Here is a 23,410-nt window from a genome sequence, read left to right on the forward strand (position 1 = left end):
AGTTCTTGTATGCGTAAGTAAATAAAATCTTTAAAAAAAAAAGAATTCCCTCATCAAATAAGTTTGGGTATCAGTGTCTAATCTACCCAGAGATAGTGACCCCTAGAAAGTGTAAGAAAATTACCCATAAAGAGACCTTTTCTACCTGACTTTGTGTCCTGCACTTGACACTTCAGCACCTCAGAGAAGACGCCTTGTCTGATGGTGGCAGACACAACTTGGTCCAAACCCAAGTGCTGCCGTTTGCCAGCTCTGTGACCTTTGGCAGAGAACCCTTGGCACCTGGGTTTTCTCCTCTGTGAAACTGGGGCCATGGTTCTAATGCCACAGTGGAGTCTTGTGCAGCAAACCTCACTGCTTGATTGGTGACAAAGGCACGGTGCTGGGTGGGGTCAAGAGTTGGGAACATTTCTGCCCACAAGGGTGTGTGGTTGGGCCTCCACATCCTTCCTTGAGGACCTGGCGGGCACCCAGCCGTTCTGGGCATGGCGTGGGGTAGATCGGGGCAGCTCAGGTCCTGGCTGGGGCTCCTCAGGGTGCTCCCTCGTGGTTGGGCTCCATGGGGGCAGATGTCTAGTTGTCCTTTACAAAGCTTTTCTCAGTGCCTGCTCTGTGCCTCGTTCAAGACGAGGTTAGAGCAGAATGGCTCCCCATTTTCTGGAACATTCTAACTGGGAAAGCCCGTGAAATGTTCAGTGGGGAAACTGGAGGGAGTAAATCTGGCTGTCACTCCTCCTGAGCTCTCCTTCCTGAGCTGCCTGGCCGCATCCTTGGTGAGCCCGCAGATCAGAGCTTCCCGTCCGTGTGCTCTAGGGCAGCCCTGCAGTTCCCGCAGAGGGTTTGTGTTCAGACATCTGCTCGCAGCTGGCATCCCTCCAGGCCAGGTCTCCTCAGAGCACATCAGCATGGGACCGACAGTGGTCAGGATGGGCACAGTCCTGTTCTTTGGAACTTTAGTCTTTGGGGGGAGCTGGGGGTGGGGAGCGAGGGTCAACAGAAACATCAGCCAATCAGAGGGACTGACTTCAGCTGGGATCTGGAAATGAAGTGAGAGCAGTGATGAGGGTGTGAGAGGTTCTGGGACTCTCCAGGGTGGTCTAAGAAACCCTTTCAAAAGGAGAGACTCAGGAACCTCCCTGGTGGTGCAAGGGGTTAAGACAGCACTGGGAAGCTGTCCGCAGCCTCTGCAGCATGAGTTCGATCCCCGGCCGGCAAGGGAAAAACCCACATGGCGCGGCAGACCTCCCCTGTCTCGCCTGCTGCTCCCCTCAGCAGGGTACTTCGGTCAGTCTGCCTGTTCTGTTCCCCGCTCTGTCTCGGGTGAATCCTCTCACCCACTACCCCCCCCTGCACCTCTGGCCTGTACCCCAGTTCTTGTATTCATAAACAAATAAATCTCTTAAAAAAAACAAAAACAAAAGGAGAGACTCAGGCAGGCACCCAATGGTCAGAGAGGAGTTAACTGCAGAAATCTGGACTCAGAGCAGCTCAGGCAGTGGGAAAGGCAATTGCAAAGGCCCTGGGGTACACCTGAGCCTGGTGTGTTTATGGAACAGCAGGAGGAGGGTATGGCTGGAGGTGTGAGGTCGGCTGGCAGATGGGCCTTTAGGATTTTCCAGGCCTTTGTGTGCACTTTGAGTTTTATTTTAACATGACGGGCAGGGCAGCGACTCCCATCCGATTACCCCACAGAACAGTCCACCAACCTGAGTGACCTGAGTCACTTTGTGGGCGGTGACCGGCAGGGGCAGGCGAAGGCATCTTCTCCTCACCCCCCGAGGTACGCGGGTCATGTCAGTGTATTATTGTTGAATGTTACGTGAAAAGCATCACTCCCAGCGTCCCAGGGCCTTGCACAGCCCTTGGTGGGCGATGACCTCATGTGTGTGACCGTGCCCTGGAGTGGGCTGTCCTCGTGGCTGGGGGCACACAGGATACCTCTGTCCACGGGCACCGCCTGGGCTGGGGTGGGCCTGAAATCGCTGAACAACCAAATGCTTTTGTCAATATATAAATATTCAAACAATGCCCTCACCAATGTATAAATATTTCAACAGCCAAATGCTGGTATCAGTATTAAATATTTGAACAAGTATCGTTCTCGTCACTGGGTTTAAAACTTCTGTCCTGTCCAGCAATGTGCTTTGGGGCAAGTTCTTCTCCTTCTCAGTTTCTACCTCTGTGGCGTGAACACAGCATTAACCTTCACGCTTGATGTGCCACTTGAAATAATGGGCACGGATCCCCGTAGCTCACTGCCTGCGCGGCTGTCTGTCTGTAAGTACTAGAAACGGCCCCGCGCAGGTCCTCGGGAGATGGCAGGTGGATGTATTGTGGGTGGTGATTTCCAGGTGCTGTGGATCTGGAGCTGCACCATGATAGGTGCTGGGAACACAGATGTCCCCTCACCCTGGGGGTTCAGCTGGGGCGGGGGCACCAAGGAGCACTGCTGACGGGCGCAGGGAATGAGGTGGGGCGGGCTGGGAGAATGGAGGAAGGCTTCCCACAGGAAACTGGGTCTTTGAGGAGCTCATTGAGCAGACAGGGGTGGACTTAAGTTTCCTGGGTGGTGAGCCCGCAGGTGCAAAGGTGTGATGCTAAGAGGTCAGAGGTCCTCTGGGCGTGTTGGGTCCGGGCAGAGGGGGGTCTGCAGGGAAGGGATCCCGGGCCGAGCCATCCAGAAAGCAGGGGGATGAGACATAGAGGGTTGAGCACCCACTGATTCCCGCCCCCACTTACGAGCCTGGCCCGAGCTCTCCCAGATCCTGGCTGCCCCCCGACCCCCCGGGGCTGGCCTTGGGAAGTCCCGGGCCTCTGAGCTCCAGTCTGGCCGCCAGGGCTGTGTGGGAGGTGTGTCCAGGGCAAGCTGAGCCCAGGGCAAGCACTTGATCATAAAATGCTAGCTTTTAAAAGGTGGGGCTGCGTCTGGCTGCCAGCCCTTGTTGCTCTAGCGAAGAGATGGGGTGCGGGGATGGGAGTATGTTTCCCCTTAGCCTCCGCCGAGCTGCGGCACAGATGAGTTTCCAGAGATACACCTGCTTCCGGTTTCCTTTCTTATTCTGAGGTGGTCCACAGAGCAGCTGCCTTCCATGTCGGCCTAACCCAGCCTGGCGGCCCCTGTGCCCACAGCACCCTTCCCGGGGTGGGGAGAAGAGCCCCGTGTCCTCGTGTCGTGTCTGTGTTCGACAGATGACCCTGGACACGGAGCTCCTCACAGAGGTGGTGCCTTGCGCTGGTCCCTGAAGGTGTGGGAGCTGGGGAGGTCCCCAGGCCTTCCTCCCGGGATGGGGCAGCTGAGGCCGTGGCCGCCGGCAGAGTGTCCCAGGAGCTGAGAGCAGGGCAGTCTGCCTGAAGCTTGGCATTTGCGGGGCTCATGTCAAGCCAGGATGCACAGGTCCTGCGAGCCCTCCTGCTGGGACTTAGGAAGGTGGTGGAGGGGGCATCACGGCAGACATAAGCAGGGCAGCCGGGGCCAGTGTGGGCTCTGACCGGCTCTCCTGGAGAGCAGACCAGAGGTGGCAGGATGGGCTGGGGGTAGGGGTGATGGGGAGCCCTGCAGGGGATGCCACATGGCTGTGCGGGCCAGAAGTGCTGGCGGTCTAGACAGTGTGGGGAGAGGGACCGGTCTGAAGGCTGGAGGCCAGCCCTGGTTAGGATCTTGCTGCTCAGGGGGTGGCAGGTGGCTTGGCCACCCCCAGGAGCTTGTGAGCACTGCTGAATCTCCCGTGCCTCAGACCCGCGGGTCAGCTGCATTCCAGCAGGCCCCAGGAGGCGGGGCGAGTGCAGCGCATCCACCTCTGGTTAGGAAACCTGCCCGCCCCTGGGCATGGGGCCCGGAGAGGGAAGGAGGGGTGAGGCCAGGCCTTGGCCTGTGGGAGGGGGACATGAGGATGGAAGTGCAGGTTGGGGGCAGATGTGGGAGAGGAGACCAGGTTATGTTTGGGAGATTTGGGGTACACTCAGATTCCTCATCGGAGAAGGGGGTGCAGCCACTAGTGTGCAGGGCCACTGGGAGGCCGTATTGCCCAGAGGGACTGAAAGCAGCAAGGAATTCGGCCCTTGGTGCCTGGATCCCACCCTCTGTCAGGGGTCATGCCCACCCTGCAGAGCGGGTGTTTGCTCACCTGCTTATTCAGTCAGGAAGTGGGTAGTGAGCTGCGTGCCTGGCTGCGGGCCACGGGAGAGAGCAAAGTCCTGCGTTTATGTGCCCTTCTGTGGGGGACAGATGGTGGGGAGTGTGCCGAGGATGGAGCAGGATGGGGGTGCGGGGGTGAGCTGGGCCCAGGGGAGATGTTCCTTTGCAGGACGTCCTCATCATGACAGGCCTTGGAGGATAGGCACCCCCATGTGGGGAGGGGTGACTTAGTGCCCGGGGCACCGGGAGTTTAGCTGAGGCACATGAGCCCACCCCCAGGGGCTTCCTGGCCCCTGCTGGAGTCTCCTGGTGCCCGAGACTCATTGTGGCCCAAGCCCGCGAGCACACAGTCCCCACACCGGCTGTGGTAACGGTGAGGAAACTTGGCCAGTCCACTTGGCATCGGCAGGACCTCATCACGCTCAGCTTGGGCTCGTCACCTCACAGCCGGGCCTGGACTGGGGCTGCCAGGTTGGGGGCCGGTGGGTGTGGATGTGGGGGCCGTGGAACCTCTCTGGAGCCTGGCCGTGTGCTCTGTGGGTTGCCAAATCAGGACATAATCGCAGAGATGTCGGTGAGATGTTTGGGAAGGCAGGGTCACCCTGCTCCCGAGGCTTTCCAGAGGTGAGCTGGGGCAGGGTGTTGGGGAGATCTACACGTGCGAGGAGGCATTATTTATCACGTTTGAGGGAACAGGCATGCACTGAACTAGGCAATACAGGCACGTGGTTCAAGCCAGAAGACAGGAAAGGACTTAGGGTGAGAAGGGTCTTGTCTTTGCTGTGCTCTTAACTGCTTCTCTCCTGCAAGTTGTTCCTAGTTCATTATCCTTCCAGAATTTTCTAGCACTTGCAAACAAACCCATGTGCATGCACATATACATTTTATATATATAAGTGCACATATATTTATTTGTTTTGAATTTTGTGGGTTTTTTGAACCAACCCCATGTCCAGGCAGATCCAAATTCTTGTTCAGAGATTACCGGAGCTCAGCGTGCCCTCCTCGGCGCTGTTGACATTTTAGGCAGGCTCCTTCTCTCTTGTTAGGGCCTGTCCTGTGCATTGTAGGATGTGTAACAGCATCCCTGGTCCCCACCCACTGGGTGCCACTCCTTCCCCAGCATAACAACCATGAATGTCTCCAGGCACTGCCAGATGTCTACTGGCGGGCAGAGTTGCCCTCAACGAGAGCTGCCAGCTGCAGGTCCTCTGTGCCGCTCCCGTCCCCTGCCATCCTGGCTTTGTTGCTGCCCGGCCTCCAGGTGTGGGCCTGGCCTGCTCTGGTGGCAGGCTCGCTGGCCTCACACCCCCAGGCCTGTGTGGCAGTGCTTGTGGGCCCTCAGCGCGTTGATTCTCTGACCTGGGAGTCAGGAGGCCTGGGTGGAAAATCGTGGCTCTCCTGTGCCTTTGCTGGGGACCCTGAACCTGTCTCTATACTTCTCTGAACCTTGATTTTCTCATCTCTGAAATGGGGCACCGTAACCCTTCTTGGTGTGGATGGGTGATGCCCGTGTGTGGTACACCCGGTCCCCAGCGCCGGCCCCTTGTGGATGCCTGTGGATCTTCCCCAGACTTTTCCTGGGGCCTCAATCCCCTCTCCATTCTGGGCCTTGGCTCTGCTGTGTGGAATGGGGAGGACCCTGGGAGGCACCCCGGGGAGCGGGGAAAGGGGTGATGGGGCCAGTCCCCAGCTGGAACCCAAAGTCCAGAGGAGGAGGGTCGTGTTGCAAGGCTGGGGAGGGCCAATCTGCCGACTGGGTCGGTGCACACTGACCCGTGCCCCTGCCAGGAGCGGCATCCCGAGCACTTTACCGCATCCCCAGGCCCAGAAGAGGCCCTGTGTGGCCGCTGTGGGTTCAGGCTCTGGCAGAGCTGGGGCTGCATCCCAGGGCAGCCAGTGAGGGCAGCGCGCGGAGCTGTTGGGATCTGCAGGCTCCGCATCAGTAGCCCCGGGGCTGGTACAGGGTCAGCGGTTGGAGAGGAGGCGGGGGATGGTGGTGACACTGAGGCTCATCCCGGGCCAGGCACGTTCAGTCGTGAGCGGCCAGGCCCCTGGGCCCGGGAGACTTGCATAAATGAAGCTGTCATCATTAACTGAATGCTCTTGGGGTGGAGTCTGAACCTCAGAAACCCTAAAGGAAAAGAGAAAGAAGGAAGATGTACCCCCTGCCTTCTTGCAAGACCCCCGAGCCGGGTGTTGGGGGAGGAAGTGGCTCCGGCCTGTGTTGGGCCCCGGGCTGGAGTTCGTGGGGCAACTGGACGTGTCTCTTGGAAGTTGTCTGCCCTGGTGCCCGCCTTGGCTTCATTGTTCTTTGCCTGCAGGGGCCCGAATGGTCTGTGCTGCTGATGTGACGTTTGTTGGACTTACACTGTAATCACACTGCAAGGGACACTTGAAATTATATCTGCATTTGGGAAGCTAATTTTAAAGAACGTTTTTCCTTCATAATTACATGCAATCAGCCAGCCAGTGTTGCTGGGGATTCTCTTTTTCACTCAGCTGAGGGCCCATCTGCTTTGCTCTTCCTGCCTCCCCTTCCAGCATGCAGTCAGCCGCCTCCCTGGGAGAGGGGCCGTCAGCCCTTGGCTTTCTAGAGGCTCAGGTGAAACCCTCTGCAGCAACTGAGGAATAGGACAGAAGGAGGGAAGCGGAGGGTGATGCGGTTGATGGAGGAGATATTGTAGGAGCCAGGACTCTTGTGGATGCAAGTGATGGAAAACCCAACTCAGAGGAGCTTAAGTAGAAAGAGAACGCACAAGAACAGCCCCCTCGGGGCTCTGAAACAAGCTTCCAGCCCTTGGGCTCCCCACGGTGGCTTAGCCATCGTGGTCTTTTCTCAGTTCTTTGCTCTAAATGCTTTCCAACCTCAGGACCTTTGCACGTGCTGTTCCTGCTGCTCAGCAGGCTCTTGTCCCTCCACTCTACTGGTTCCTTCTCAACCTTTTTTTTTTTTTTGAAGGTTTATTTATTTATGCATGCAAGAGCTGGGGTACAGGCCAGAGATGTGGGGGGTGAGAGGGTTCACCAGAAACAGAGTGGGGAGCAGAACAGGCAGATCTACTGAAATACACTGCTGAGGGGAGCAGCAAGGAGACAGGAGAGGTCTGCGGCGCTGTGTGGGTTGCTCCCTGGCTGGCGGGGGATCAAACTCGTGCTGCAGAGGCTGCGGATAGCTTCATAGTATGGTGCTTAACCCCTTGTGCCGCCAGGGAGGCCCCCTTCTCAACCTTTAGATCTCAGCATGGACTTTCCTCTGTGCCTCATCTTGAGTGTTCCCTTCACCACCGCACACGTTGTGCTTAATGTCAGTCGTTTGCTGGTTTACCTCATCTCTACCGAGAGGACAGGAACCTCTTCTGTTGTCTTCATGGTGTGTCCTGGGGGGGGGGGGGGGGGACAGTACTGGGCACATAGCAGGTAGTGCAGTAAGTGAACACATAAAAGAGTCTCCTGGCTAGAAAGGCGGTTCACGGGAAAGCAGGTCATCAGGAGGAATTTAGTTTCAGAAAATCTTGGTCCAAAAAGAAAAATAGAAAAGCCCCTCCCGCTGCAACATTGCCGTCTGTCTGGAGCTCTTATCCTGGCAGTCCAGATCATTCCTAGCGCGGCGTCCAGTCCAGCAGATTGCCTTCCGGGCGGGGAAGTGGGCGCGGATGTTTCGAAGACCCCCTAGCCGCCTTGGGAACAAAGCTGGTGGTTTGCCCTGCGCTCGGGTAAGGAGGAAGGTAGGGGGGCAGGCCCTCTTTGTGGGCTGCCCTCGGGGAGGGCCCACGTTGTCGGGGAGCTCCAGGTGGGGCTGAGGGCGTGGGAGGTGGGGAGGCGCGAGCCGGGTGTCCCACGAGCAGATGGCTGGACGCAGAGGCGGCGCCCTGGGCCCTGCTGCGAGGTGGGTGAGGGGCCTGAAGGAAAGATTGGGAGGCGCTGAGGGGATGGGTCACAGGCTGGAGGGGGTGGTGCAGGGAGAGCGGGGACCCTCAGCTGGGGGGAGGCTGTCCTTTGCTGGCCGTCGGGTGCTCCTCCCTTCTGCCCCAGTCAGGGCTTCCTCTTTCTGGCCTTTCTCACTTCTGCCCCGGGCCAGGGTTCCGGGCTTTGGGTGGGCGGCTGCTGTGACTCCCTGCGTGGGGGACTCTGAGGGATCTCTCGAGCTGTTTGGGGCCCGTTGCCATGGCTCCCAGCTGCCAGCTCAGCGGGGCGGGCGGCTGGGCAGGAAGGAGGTGGGGCTGGCCCTGCAGGAAGTGGCCGGGGCTGATACTCTGGGCCGGGTGTGGAGTGACCTCTTTCTCGCCTTGGAGGCCTGGCCAGCCCGGGCCCCGCAGCACCTTCGCCTTCCCGGAGTCCTGTGACCTGACCCGCAGCTCTTACTGGTCGCTTCAGACCTCTGAAGTGGAAGAAAGATCCCCAGCACGTTGCCTTCCTCACGTCCCCGTCTCCCCACTCCTTCCTGGTGGTGGGTGGCACCCACCCCTGCTTGAATCCCTGCCCCTGGGGCAGTCCCCACCTGCTGGCCGGCCTCCCCCTCTGCCTTGTGGGAAGGCTTCCTTCTGCTTGGAAAGTGTGAATTTGAGGGGACTTTGGAGTCAGCAGGAACTGTCCCAGCCCTGTGGAGAGGGGCGAGGACAGGCAGGCCTGCTCCCCCTGCTCCTGGGCCCGGGGTGACCCCGGGCGTGCCAGTCCCCAGCCCACAGCAGTCTCGATGGCACCCCTCCTACAGCCTCTTGGGGGTCAAGGGTCCGAGAAAGTTCGGCCCAGATTTGGGGTAGTGGCCGGGTGGGGGAGGAGAGGTCGCTGTGTCCAGACAGTTCCTCCTCCAGAAATTCTAGGCGCCTCACCCTCAGCAGACCCGGCCAGCCCCCACCCTCCCAGGGGAGGTCTTTGCCCACAGCGGGCCTGACTTTCGAGCATGATTCGGCTGTGACTTGCTAGGAGTCTTGGGGTGAGCTGCTTTTTTTAAATGAGTGTGTGCTCACCCCTCCCCCCGGCTTTACTGAGGCAGGTATGGCTGACAAACAGCACCGGGGTGTGTTTAACGGGATAATTCGACTTTCACATACATGGTTGTGGAAGGTGCCCCCATGGAGCTAGTGAGAACATCCGTCGCCTCCCATCTCTCCTTTCTCTCGTTCTGAGAACACTTCAGGTCTACTCAGCACGTTTCAGCGTCATCTGTCGTCACCACGCGGGGCAGCAGAGCCTCAGACCTTGCTCATAACGGAGAGCTTGTCCCTCCCCAGCCTCTCCCGTTGCTCCCACCCCTTCTCTGTTTTTTAAGTTTGGCTTTGTTTTTTAATTTTTAAAAAAGATTTATTTATGTACAAGATCCGGGGTACAGGCCAGATGCGCGGGAGGGTGAGAGGATTCACCAGAGCCAGAGCAGGGAACAGAACAGGCAGACTGACGAAATACACTGCTGGGGGGAGCAGCGGGCGGCAGGAGAGGTCTGCTGCGCCATGTGGGCATCTCACCGGCTGGCTGGGATCGAACCCGTGCTGCAGAGGCTGCGGACAGCTTCACGGTGCGGCGCTCAACTGCCTGCGCCACCAGGGAGGCCCTGACTTTGTTATACCTTGCGGTTTTTGTCTCTCTCTGACTTATTTTGCTTAGCATAAAGGTTCAGAGAATTTCTTAACCTCTCTCAATTTCCTCATGTGAGAAAATCATATAGACACACTCCAGTGCAGCCTGTCCAATGAGTGCTGAGCAGCCAAGTGCACACTCAGAGGCCCTCTGCCCCCACCCCGCCCCACCCTGCCTGCTTGGGGAGAACAGGCCTGAGTAGGGAGCAGGGCTCCCAGAATTACTGGTGTGTCCTGTCACTTGTGGGGTATGCCCAGGACTTTGGAATCTTTCTCGAAATTTGGGGGTGTCGGGGTAAAGTTACTGCCTGGTTCGAGACTTGGGTCCTCAGTGCACCTGGGGCTGGGGCCAGGCCCTGACACCTCTGGCCTTTAGTGGGGGCGGAGGGGGGCCCCAGTGGCCTTCATGTGTCAGGCTTCTGGGCTTACAGTTGACTGTGAGCCCCTCAAGAACCCTAGATGGATCCCCACCTGTCCCCAGCCTGCACATGGACATTTTTTGAAGAGCATCCAAAATTTGTGGAATGGCGGAGCTAGAAGAGCCTTGCAGTTGGGGTACACACGATGACATCCCACCTCGTGTCTCAGAATCTGTAAATATGGTGCCTGCGCAGCAAGAGGAACTTGGCAGGTGTGATTTAAGTTAACAGTTTGAGATGAGAGACTATCCTTGACCACCTGGCTTGAGATGGGAGACTATCCTTGGCCACCTGGCTAGGCCCAAGGGCGTCACGAGGCCCCTGGAAGGAGAGGCCAGAGGGTCAGTGGAAGAGGGAGGTGTGCAGCGGAAGCAGAGGTGGCCACAAGTCAAGGCCTGTGGGCAGCCTCTAGGACCGGAAAAGGCAAAGGTAGGAGCTGTCCCTCGAGCAACGTGGTCCTGCTGACGCACTTCAGACTCTGACCTCTGGGGCTCTGAGAAGATACGTTGGTTTTGTCTTCAGCCACCGTGGCTGTGGTGGTTTGTTACAGAAGTGATAGGATGTGAATACAGTGTTCATCCACACCCCTGTCCCTGGGCCTGATAGGGCTGGGGCTGGGTCAAGGGCAGCGCCAAACTCAGACTCCCTGCACGTAATCTCAGAACAGTGGACAAAGGCTGTGGCTTGACTCCTTGGCCTGGCTTCCCACTGGCCATCCTGTGCATGGCAGAGGGCCCAAGCTTGGGGGCAGGGGTCATGAGACTGCAGCCCTGTGCTTGTGGCAGAACCACCCAGCCAACTCCAGTGCCCTAGGCCTGTCAGGCCTCCTCCTGCAGACCCTGGCAGCCTCCCTCCCGGTCACCCCAGGGCTCAGCTCAAACAGCAGACTTCTGTAACCTTCCTGGGCCCTAGCACACCCCAAAAGTGTGCTGTAGTCAGAGGACCCTGTGGTGCACATACAGGTTCCCTGAGTTTCTCCCTCGGGCCTCAGCCCCTCTGGACAGAGCTTACAGTGGGGTGTGCCTCTGTCCCCAGAGGTTTGATGGCTCCTGTGGTTGGAGGGTCCTGGAGGCCCGCAGCAGGCAGAGGCTCTCTAACCTGCAGGAACTTGAAGAATCCAGTCCTCAGACTAGGAGGGAGTGTTAGCAGCAGCATCAAGGCAGAGGTGTTTAGGCTACCCTGGAAAGCAGCCTTTAAAAGCATGTCAGCATCCTACAACCCAGGCCCAGGGCATACACTCGGGCAGCTATTTTAAGATCGTGTGGTACCTTGAAGATAGGTGCAAAAAAAAAAAAAAAAAAAAATCCAGAGCTTCTTGGGTAGATCTCTCCCTCCCCCAGTGGGTCCAGGGGAAGGAAGTGTTAGCGCAGGGCTTCCTGTCTCCTTTCCTGCCACAGCTTACCTTGCTCATTAGGCTGATGTGGTGACTTGGCATTCTCGGGTGTAAGAAACTGCTGTGAAGGGAACGTTCACTAGCCCCAGGGCTGGCGGACTGATGCCCGGGTGTGGGGAGGAGGGGAGGAACTGGATGCTGGAACCAACCCTTCCTGCAGCCCCTGTGTGCCTCCCGTGCCCGTGCCCAGCAGCACCCCCACCTCCATATTCCATGCAGTTTGGGGCCCATCCCCCATTCGCGGGAAGAAAAATTACAGCACCTGCAAGGGAGTAGTCCATGTGCAGAATTTCAAGTAGAGAATTTTTATATTAAAAGTGGAGGTGTGTCAAGTGCCATCAAGGGAATAGACTTTCATAGTCTGAATTGGTGACACTTTGGAGGCAGCAGAACACAGCCTTGGGTAATCTGCCTCAGTTTCCCCACCCTGGAAGTTGCAGGCCATGTTCGTAAGGCTCCTAGTCACAAAGACCTGTCAGCCCCGGCGGTGTGGCGGCGCTGTCCTCCAGGAGCTGCCGGGAAGGTGACTCACGGACTCTGCCTCTCGCCCACATCCTGGGTTCCTGAGGAAGAGCCGTGTCCAGGGCCCGTTCAAGGTCTGAGTGAACACGCTGACTCACGCTGCTGCGGCGGCCGGCGGGGACCCTGTGGCCCACCCGCCTCCCAGATGGAGGAGCCTGGTGTGGGCGAAGGTCTTCAGCTCAGGGAGCTGGTGACGGCCCAGTCAGGAAAGGACATACCCCCACCGGCTGCTTCCAGATCATCTGGTTCTTCCCCAGAGCTGCCCAGACAGTCCAAAAACTCGTCTTGACTTTAAAATTCTGTTCATCTATTGTCTTTGTATCGGGTCATTTCAGTTTTTGGCACTGTTAGAAGGAGGGAAATCCAAATATGAAACCATCGGCCAGTGAACCGGGCCACCGAGGAGGCCGACAGGTAGGAGCGGCCAGAAGCCTGGCACCGGGGACCGGGACCCTCATTCGGGAAGGCTTGCAGGGCACCCCTGCCCTGCCCGGTGGTGGGTGAATAGGCCAGCGGAGGGCATCTGGGACCAGGTGGAGCAGCCTGAAGTGTCAGGTGCCCGCACAGCTAAAGAGCCACCTCCCTGTGGGAGCTGGGTGGGTGAGCAGGTGTTTGCGAGGCAGCAAGGCGTTCTAGCAGGGAGGACAGTGATCATCGACCTGGGCGTTATGGGAGTGCGGGTCCCTGCTGGGAGGTTGTGCGGAGAGGAGGGACTGGCGCACCTTACCCTCGATGCCCGTGTGCTGGACCTCCGACCGCCGCATGCCAGGGATTGCGCTGAGGCTTTGCAGTGTAGACAGAGGGTGCAAATCCTGACTCCCAAGGAGTGTATCACTCAGGCTAGGCAGGGTTAGGCTGTGCTAACAAACCGGAGAGGCTTGCGACGATGAATTTACTCTGGTTCACTCAGAGTCCACCCTGGCCCCAGGCCGCTCTCCAGGCCCGGTCCTCCCAGCTGTGGCTCAGGGTGGCCCTCCACATCTGGCATGCGTCAGCCTCTGCACTGTGGACAGTGTAGGCCCAGTAGTTTCATTTTAGGGGCTGTCTGGTGCAGTGCAGGGCCTCTGGCCGCTGCGTGCCAGCAGCCCTTGCCCCCGTGGTAACCAGCAGAATGTTTCAGGTGTTGCTGAGAGTCCCCTGCAGGCAGGCGGCCCCTGCTTGAGACCCACCGCTGAAGGGCCTCCTGTAGGTTTCTCTGTGGCCCCAGGCTGGCTTCGCTGCCACCCCATCTGTTTTCTTTCCAGGAGTGGGCGTGGGTGGATTTTGGGGGCCTCTGTGAGATCGGGGAGGCCTGACTCTGGCGGTGGAATGCTTTTTGGATGTGACAGGGGTCACATCTGTGCCCGTTTCATCAACCAAAGCGATTTGCTTCACCTGGGGTGGGGCCAAGGGTTGTCCAGGAAAGAACTTCCCGTACTGCTGGTCACTGTTAATGTCCCCTCATCTCCGCAGAGCGCTTCTCCACGTAGGGGTCAGCAACATGGAGCCCGAGGGCGTCCGTGTCTGTCTCAGTGCTGGGGCTGGAGGCTACAGGGAGGGTGGGAGCTGAGTACACTTCTCCTCAGGACCCGGCCTGGGGCAAGGGGAGGGTGGTGATGAGGGGGCGGAACCGGGGACTCAGCACGCACTGGGGAGAGGAGGCTGTAGGGACAGGAACGGCCACTGAGCAGGTTTTCTAGGATCCCATGCAGACCGGGTAAAGGAGGAGTCAGAGTCCTCAGTGGTTTTTTTGCAGGTCTTTTATTGGGTACACAGCTGGCAGGCCTTCCAGCAGGTACACAGCTGGCAGGCCTTCCAGCCCCCAGCAAGTCTTCACTCTAGGCTCTCCGGCCTTCTCGCGGCTTCTCTTTCGGCTTCTCGGCTTCTACTAGCGTCCCTGTGACGCCGCCCTTAAAAAAGCCCAGTCTCAGCCCAGGTGAATCCCATCTACCTACGCCCACACCCTACTCCAGGTGCCCGCCATCAGGCATGCGTTCAGGACCGCAAGGATCCATCATCCATCCTGATGGCAGGAGGGCAGAAAAGCCTGACATTTTTCCTTACCCTACAGAGGCCCAGTGGCCTGCGCAGGGAACCGGAGCCCTTGGGAGACATTCCCGGGCCTGTCCTCTGCTGGTCCACGAGGGCTTAGGAGGTTCCTGCAAGTCTTGTGGGTGCTGCTGGGACTCATTATTCGGGACTCCTCAAATCTGGCAATTAGCAAACTGCTACAAATGGCTTGAGGACGTGCCTGGCTCCCACTTGCATAATTACACGCTTCCCTCTCTAAGTGGCTTTTAGCTCTGGGTGCAGGTGCAGCCTCTTTCTCCTCGCCCCTTGGAGGGAGGGAGCCTGCCTTTCCGGGTGGATTCTCACTGCTGTGACATTGTTCCGTGGAGGCCTGGCCTCCTCTCTGATGCTGGGTCAGCCCGCAGGCTCCCTTTTTGGGGGGCTCTCGTGCTGTGGCCAGCACCCCGCTGTGCCTGGGTGGGATGCGCCTGGCCTTGCATGTTGCGGGAAAGCAGTTCTTAACCTCAAGGGCCCCTTTTTGTACAAACTTCACTGTTTGGTTGCTGCTCTGCTTTTCCCCAGCCTGGGATTCTCCAGCTGTCACTGCGCCTTGGATTCCCTGTCCATCAGCGGGCACCTGCGGCCTCCCCTGCTGGTTTCCCGTTTCGTGTGCTTCGCTTGCTGGCAGCCCTGGGGCCTCACTCTTGGCCCTGAAAGGTGTGCGTGGGCCAGACAGGTCATGCTGGCTTAGCAGAAGTGAAAGCTGGGCTCACAGGCCCTGCTCTGCTGCGAGGCCGTCCTGCTGCTCCGCAGGGGTTGTCCCCACAGATGTCCCGTGTAACCTTCCTGACGCCACGTCCCCGGGCTTATGCGGCCTCGCAGTGGTGTGGGCTCACACACGCTCCCCCCTGCTTTCCCGGCACATGCGATGCTTTTCTCCTTCTGCCTTTGAGCCTCATCATTGAACTCCTTTGTCCTTCCCTCTCTGCGTCTAGTCGCCCAGGGTGGTTTGGCCATCTTCGGGAAGGGGTCACTGAGCACCTCCTGGATCAAGCAGGATTCACTCTTTTCAGGAACCAGGTGTAAACAGGCTTAAGAAAACCCACAACTTAAAAGTCCAGAGAGGACGGGCTTTAGGCTGCTGGGTTGGAACCTTGGCCTCTGGCTAAAGAGCCTGCCCTTCCTGGGCGCTGCCTGGCCTTTCTCCACGCGTGGCCTCCTTTTGGAGACTCTGGCTGCACAGACACAAACCTGTCCTCTGAATTTTCTGGCTCTTTATGCTGCTGACTGTTCCCCCAGGAAGGGCCTGGCCTGGCCCCCCTGTTCACCCTGCAGCATGCATCCCCCAGGTGCAGGTTTTTGATAAAATTCTTTAATTATTTAACTTTTTGGATTCCATTTTCTCTCATTTTGGGAGCAACATCGCTGCTTGTTGTAGAAAGCCTAGAAAGTGTAAAGGGCAAAGCCACATGACCTTTTGCTGCCGCCGCTGCAGTACACACAGCGGTGTGTTCCCACAGCTCATCCTCAGGTACCCCCGCAGGTGCACGGGCTCAGAGGGTGAACTCAGTCCTCTGACACGGGCCAGTCTGACGGCCCAGGACGGGTGTTATTTCAGCTCCTCTTTGCACAGAACTTGGAAGCTTTTCCAGATAACTTCTGAACACCGTGCTTCAATGCGTCGATGGATGATTAAGTCATGTCCTTATCAGGCATCTACTTTATGCCAGGTGCTGGGAACACTGGGAACTATTATTTTAAAAAAGAATTAAACGGCACGGTGCTCGAGCTGCTGAGCTGAGCTGGAGGCACAGGATTTGAGAACGGCGTGAGCTCAGGCCGCGAGCAGGAAGTCGGCTCTTCCTCCCGCCCCCTGCCGCCCCTGCCCGGGACCAGATGCACTTTCAGATTCGCTCCGTGTCTGCACAAGCGCACATTCTCGCTCTGGAGCTTGCTCTTAGCCCAAGTAACCGCGCGCAGCACGCAGGGCTTTCTGCTTGCGTTTTCGAGGACCAGCGTCCGGGAGGCACCGCCTGATGGCGGGAGCGTGGGGTGGGTCCTCGTTCTTGTCTGCCGCGCTCCTCCCCCAGCCCCGCGCCGCCCCTGGCTGCCAGGATCTTGCTCTCCCTGCCGGTGTGGCTTTAGCTTCCATCGCCTGAACCACTTTGCACGTGATGTGAGCGTGTCTGTGGCGTGGGATGGTGAAGCTGGGCTGCAGGGGCGCAGTGAGCCACATCACAACTGGCTCCCCGGGTCCCCTTCCCTTCTGTCCCCCCCCCTTTCCCTGGGTGTCAAGCTTCAATTTCTGAACTTTCTGGTTATGGCCGGATTTCAGGAGCCTGCTGCTTGGAAAATGAAGGCTGTCAGTCCTTTGTCCTGCAGACGCTCCAGAGCCCCGACAGGATTACATCTTGTTTTCCTGAGCAGCTGCGGTGGTGTGTGTGGGATTCTGCCCCCGCAGGGAATAAGTTTTTCGGCCTCCCTCCTCCTGGTCTCCCCCTCACACCGGGGCCCTAGAGCAGAGACCAGGCTCACGCCTCGCAGTGCCCCCGGCCAGCTGTGCAGCCGCCGGGAGGCGGGCAGAGCGGCCCAGCCGGCGTCCACGCCTCCCGCAGCTGTCCACCTGGACTGCCCATCTGAGTCAAGGGCGATGACCAGCCTCCCTCGTGGGGATCAGGGAGCACTCAGCGCGGCATCGCCCCCTTGTCCAGGGCATCTGTGCGGTGCCCGGTGTGCGGCCTGACCGCTCTCCGAGAGTGGCCGGTTGTCCTGCTCTTGGAGCTCTGAGCCGCGGAGAGACTGGCTGGCTCCTGGGAGCCGACCCCACTCATGATTTTCAGCCTGTCTGGGCTCAAGATGACTTTTTTTCCTTTTGTTTTGCATGTTCCATCTGTTTTTGAAGTTAGAGACCTGTTTGTTTTCAGGACTGGGCGGGGGGAGGGTGAAGGGCTGGCCTGGAGGCTGTGAACTGTGGACAGGTCGGACGTGACCGCAGCGGCTGCATTAGGCACTGAGGGCCCGGCCGGATAATCTGGATGCCGAGAGGATTAAGTCAGAGGGAGACCCCGCGCCGCACCCCAGGCGGAAGCCTCTGCACCTGGTGCAGATCACACACCCCCGTGTCCCCGTCAGCGGCGGCCGGCTGTCTCTCCCGCCATGTGCTCCACAGGCTTGGGGCCTGGGGCCCTGTGGGGCTTCTCCCTCAGCTGCCTAAGAGGCAGGAGCAGGGGCAGGGGGAGCAGATTCGCTCAGCCTGACCTGGAGACCGTGCCGCCTGCTGGGCGACCTTGGGCAGGTTCTGCGCCAGGCGCCTATGGGCCAGGGCTTTGAGCAGGGTGGGTGCCCTCTGCTGTGGGCTCTGTGGCCCAGGGCTGTGCTGTTGGGTCCAGTTGTGTGTCCAGTCCTCTCCCCATGAAATCATGGAGCAAGGTGGATACTGGCTGACGTTCCTTCCAGAACCTCAAAGAAGCTCAGCGACAGGGGGGACCCCAAGAGCATCAAGCCCTGTAGTTTTCAAATTGGGTTCCCGGGGCCTCAGGTTGTGTTGCGGGCCCGGGGCCTGGATATCCCACAGCGTGGGCTGCTCAGTTCTCTTTGGCCTCCATCTCCCTGTCTCTTGTTGTGGTTTCCTGTCGAGGTTCTGCTCAGCTGGGAGCACTTGTTGATCGAGCTAAGGATCGATGGGTGTAAGTGTTGGGAGGTGTCCCCTCAGCTGTGCCGCGTGAGGAGGCAGCGCCTGCTCAGTGTTACCCGGAGGCCTCCCGGCGACTTCCAGCCGGCTCCTGCCTCAGACCCAGAGCCCCTGGAGGGCCGACCTCGGCTGTTGTTTCTGCTGTGTCCTGAGCCCAGGTGGGCCGGCCTGGTGCAGGGACCCGGCTAAGTGAGGACGGATATGCGCTGTGGAGCGTCTGGGCACCCGGCGGGCACCGTAGCAGGCAAGGGGCACACGGCCACTGAATCTGCCACAGACGCTCTCCAAGGAAGGCGCTTGGGGCCTGTCACTCCAACTCCTGGCCTTTTCTGGTCACGGCCGCCTCTGCCTGTCGGTGGGAGGCCCAGCCCCACTTCCCAGGAAAATTCACGGTCTGCAAGGACCTGCGTGTGCGCCCTTCCTGGGCCCTCGCTGTGGTGACACCCGTCAGTGCTCTGGACACTGGCCCACGGGCGGAGAGTGGAGGCATCCTGTAGGCTGGGGGGACGGGGGCTCCCTGGGAAGCGTCTGAGCCTGGAGGCTGCATGGAACATGTGGGCCTGTGTGCCCCGTGTGCTTGTAACCACCTGTAGTAAGGTACTGGGGAGTAGGGGGACTTCAGGGGGCTGTCAGCAGGGAGCCTTTGTGCCATGTGTGGGGAGAGAGGTGGAGGTGGCGGGGTCTGGGCTTGGGCGGGGCCGCTGGTGAGGGAGGTGATGGATGGACCAGGGTCAGAGGGTGGGCGGTATGTCCATAGGGGTCAGAGGTGGCCAAGGATTGGACAAGCAGCTAGAGCAGGACGGAAGGGTTTGGGGCCAGGGAGACTGTGGCCTCCTCACATGGGGGCATGGATGGGTCGGGGGGAAGTGGACTGAGGCAGGCCTGGGAGACCAGGCCAAGGCTCTAGACTTATTGTGGAGGACAGGGGAGCCATGGGAGCTGGTTGAGTTGAAGGAGGGATTGTAGGCTGTGGGTGGGGAATAATGGGGTGGGGAGGGTGTCCAGGCTGGAGCTGTGCCCATGAAGCCCTGACCCTGGATTGGAATAGGGACAGCTGACTGGGAGGAAGCAGGCAAAATTGGGGTCCCTCTAGAGTTCCCTCTGGGGAACCAGCCCTCTTACCAGTGGTTTAGGAGTTCATAAACCAGACCGTTTGGGGGGCCACAACTCGAGGGGAGAGGTGTAGCCATCAGTTGTCCTCACAGCCACACCTTTAGCTGGCTGTAGTGATTATTCTGGAAGGACGATTCCTGCCTGTGTGATTAACCTTTGTTTTCTTTGCTTTTCTCCACAGGAAGCGAGGAATAGAAGTCGTGCAGGTGAGTACCCACTGCGCCCTTCCGGTTGCTTAGTAGAGGGACCTGGCCCCCCAGGTGATGCAGGTGAAGCAAGGGTGCTCCCTGGCCTTCGCTTCACCTGCATCACATTCTTACCTTCTCCCCTGTGGATGTGGTGTAATTTCTGCCTGGTAGGACGCGGGTCAGGGTGGTGGTTTCTTGGGTTTGTCGGGTGGCTGTGGCTTTGTTGGTGGAAGTTGCTGGTCACCTGAGAGGTGGGTAGGGTGAGGGGCACAACCACCCAGCCAGATGTCTGTGGTCCTGGATGCCACCCACCAGTTTGTGGGTCCCTGTCCTCAGACTCCCCTGAGGGAGCTCCAGCCCCCCAGGGTCCCTGCGTTGGCTCTTCATTCCCCCCAGCATGAGTCTGCTGTCTCCGACCATTCTCGTGATACAGCTGATGTGCTGTCATCTCTCGAGACCACCTCTGCCCCTCACGCCTTCCCCGCCCCCATGAGTCAGGGTGTGTCCCTTTCCTCCTGTACTCTTTCTGCTGTCAGTTGGCTGCACCTGATCTCCCCTATGGCCTCTGGCTCCTGCAGGGTGGCTGAGTAGGTGGGGGGCCCCTGGCCCTCAAGTTGCCTCACCCTGGCTTATGTCAGGTGCTCAGTGACTGGTGAAGGAGGGGAGGGTGGATGGAGGGAGAAGGAAGGATGTCAGGGCTCTGTGGCCCTGAAGTAGTTAGATGTACAGACTCCGACAGCAGCTTGGCTGAGGTTGGCAGCTTTGATGGAGGCCTGCAGAATTCTTCCTTCTGTCCTCCCTCCTGGTTGCTTGAGGGTTGAACTCGTCATGCGGAGGCTGAGGTTTATTTTGCGGGAGGAGATAGTTTATGGAAGCCTCTCATCAGTGGTGGATTTTTCATCCAAGCTCATCTTGGTTGGGCAAAGTTGCATGATCTGTGGGCTTTAATTTCTCTGTCCATCAGAAGGGGAATATGGGGACTCATGAGGGCCTAAGAAGTGTGCTTAGGGGGCATTTCTGATTGGTAAGTGACTGGAGGATTCAAAATCTGAATGGGTGAGCACAGGGATTGATTGATAATGCCTGCCATGGGTGCAGCAGTGGGCGGAGGTGGTGCAGTGTATGCTTGTTGTTCTGGGGCCAGGTGTCTAAGACCACCCTGCTCTAGGATGCTTTTGTCTCCTGGTCCTCATCAGTGGTCACCTTGGAAGTCCCTGGACCTTATGCAGATGCAGCTGTATCCATCACTGAGGCCCAGACCTGTAGTTGGAGCTGTAGGAGAAGTTTGCTGTGTGAAGGGCCAGGTGCTCCCTGATGTTAGGGTCCACAGAACATTTCTTTTGGGAGCCATTTTTCAGGAAGTGAATCCATGCGCTCACCAATAAACACACTGCCTAAAATGAAATAAGTGCCCCCAGTACTTGCCGCCTATGAACCTAAGACCTGGGACTGTGAAGAGTGGGAAGCCATTTGCACCATGGGAGGGGAAGGAGGGGCCTTGGAGCTGCTGAATTTGAGAGATCACCTGGAGGGGCAGTGTGTTGACACTACGTGTCTTCTTGGGAAGATTTAGGCTAAGCCCTGTAATCCACTTAATCTGTGGGTGGAGTGGAGACTGGAACCCTCGGTGTATGTAGATCACGCCAGGCACAGAGTTATGAAATCTTCCTCAATGTCTGCTGCTCATTTTGGTGACGATTTGAGGCAGGAGGTGGTGGCTGGGGACCAGAGTGAAGCCAAACTGATGCTTTTCATACCGGCATCTAAAAATAAAACCCATGTCGATGTCCCTCTGCTCACCACCTCCTGGCATCCCCGAGTTATTTGCAGAAGTTGAAATTTCAAGATGGAGAGAGAGGGCCTTTGCAAAAACCAGAAGCCAAGCCCTGGGCTGGTTTTCAAAATCAACTGGGTCTCTATGTGTGGAGCCCCCAGGCTGGTGGTTGCAGGATGCTGGGGACAGGATGTCAGTGACTGGAGGGGACGGATAAGGGGCCACCGGCCTGCATTTCAGGTGTGGCCACTTGGTGCCATGGATGATGTTTCCATGTCCAGTTGAAGGATGAGGACACACAGGTGCAGGATGCTGGAACTTCTCTTGGGGAACCTGCTGCTAAGTGGGAGAGCTGGGGTTGGAGTCCTTGTGGTGTTTCTGCTCTCGGGGTCTCTTGCATGTTAACAGGCTGCTCCGTGTTGTAGGTGCCTATCCACTCATCATCACCTGGGCGTTGGGTGTGTCTACACGAGGGATATTGGGACCTCGGGGTAGGCACCAAGACTAAACGGCTGGTAAAACCCTGCAGTGTTTGTCCTGGTCAAGGACATGGGAGTTGCTTCTTTTCCTGCTGTTTAACGACAACAGTGACGACTGCTTAACATTTATTGGGTATTAAGGTGTACCGGCTCGGTGCCATTTATTTGAAAGAAGTGTTTGTGTGTAAGTCTCTAAGGTGGGGGTAGGCGCATGTAGAAGAAGGTGAATTTTGCAGATTCTCAGCTTTCTCTGTGCTGGTTCCCGCAGCTGATGTGCTTGGGAAGGAGCGTGGAAAGAAGTGTCCCACCCCCTCGTGTGGGCCTCCTCCCAGCTCCCCAAAGGCAGCCACGCAACGTGAGGCACAGCACCTGGGTTTGTGTTTCTGGCTGTGTGACCCCTGGCAAGTTTCCTAACCACTCTGCTTCCTTCTTCCCACCTGAAAATGGGATCGTTGGCACGGTGCATGGCACACAGGAAGCTGATTATCTACCGGAAGCTGGTTATCACCTGGCAGAGCTGAACCTGGTGTGTGCCTGGGGCATGAAGCCCACTGAGTGCCACAAAGCGAGCCAGCGTGAACCGGGGCAAGCAAGCTATTTCCAGTTCTTTACTTGCAGCAAAATTGAAAGAGAAACTGATTTCAGTAATCAGCCGATGGAACATTACGATGATGTTTGATAGTCTATTACTGTAATTCTTGGCATGGAATTCTCAAGGAATTCAGAGAATCTCCTACAGCAGCGCTTCCCAGTCCTTTTTTTTTAATTTGACAAAGTGATTTCTGATCTTATATCAGTAACAATTGAAAAGTGGTGAAAGCGTACATAATAAACTGTGCCCTATTCTGGCAGTAGATAATGGTCATCTTTGGAGACACGAAATCATTGAGAGAAATTCCTATCAGTTCTTCTGAAATGTGTTTCCAATAAGGCTTTTTTTTTATGCTTATTATACGCATCACATTTGTAACTTGTTTCTGTCATTAATCAATTATGTACTACTAATAATTGTAATGATAATTTGGTCCTGAAGAAAATGTTTGACACTTAGAATGTTACGGCCACGTGACAAAAAAATAAAAATTTAAAAGGTATTTTTTTGGTCTAGTAGCACAGTGGAATTATCCAGAAAAGGCTTTCAGACATAAACTGCTCTGGGATGGTGGGACCCTCCCTGAGGGATATGGATTGAAAATTGGAGTTCAAGGAGGCACAGGGAGCTCTGCTCAATTTCCAACTGTTTAAGAGGACTTTGATTATGTAATTTTTAGATGGATGATGGTGGATCTCAAATTGCTATGGTATTTAGATTCCATTGGATCCATTTAAAAGAAAAACAGTTTAACAGTTTTATTTTGAAATGTTAATATTTACAATATGTTGGAAATTACATCCTCTACAAGTATTTAAACTTATGATGAGAAATTTTAGTGTCAGCTTGGAAATGTGCAAAGAGATATGTAGTTTTAAACATTTATCTTAGGGGGTTTGGTTTGAAGGCCACTGCTGGAGAACATTACCCCATTTACTTCTCGGGTTCAGGCTCTGAGGAAGGTATAGCCTTAAGAGGGACAGTGGCTGGACTCCCCTGGTGCTGAGCCTCTGGGGCCTGGGTGGTGGGCTCGTCTGCGGGCCGACTGGTCTCCCTTAGTCTGGATTTAGGCCAAACCATGATTGATAATAAGGAAAATGTGCCCCTTGCTGCCCCTGGTGTGAGAAGCCCCAGATGAGCCTGATGCCAGGAGTAGTGTGGGCTTCTGGTCCTTCGGGGCTTCTGTAAGTGCTGGGGCCCAGGCTAGAGGGCAAGAGAAGAGCACAGCAGGGCAACCCCTCCCCCGGTGTCTGTCACTGGTGATGGTGCTCAGGTGTCAGTTTCCTCCTCTGTGCTGCAGTGAGGACACTGGGTGCACAGGCCCTACCTCGCTCCCCCATCTCAGGTGATAACATTTGTCCTTACTCAACCATCATGGCGAAGGTTCCTCCTCACAGAGGGGGTTTGGGGTGCTTTAGGAAGATTGGACTGTCCTAGCCGCAGCAGAAGCCAGCAGACGTCTCTGGGTGGTGCCTGCTGCATACCAGGAGGCAGGTGCTGGAGCCTCATGTGACCCGAGGTCAAGTCCCTTCAGCCATT

General features: G+C 57.2%; 1 protein-coding gene across 1 annotated transcript in view; it reads left to right on the forward strand.

The window, feature by feature from the left end:
* Positions 1-23,410, forward strand: part of ITPK1 (inositol-tetrakisphosphate 1-kinase) — a gene marked incomplete at its 5' end in the record, with an annotated part of 134,137 nt that overhangs the window by 16,417 nt on the left and 94,310 nt on the right. The window contains one exon of the mRNA XM_084241053.1: positions 19,020-19,044. Within this exon, the coding sequence (XP_084097179.1) occupies positions 19,020-19,044 (25 nt within the window). The remainder of the gene's footprint in view (positions 1-19,019; positions 19,045-23,410) is intronic.

Source organism: Talpa europaea, assembly GCF_964194135.1.
Source record: "Talpa europaea genome assembly, chromosome: 8".
NCBI lineage: Eukaryota > Metazoa > Chordata > Mammalia > Eulipotyphla > Talpidae > Talpa > Talpa europaea.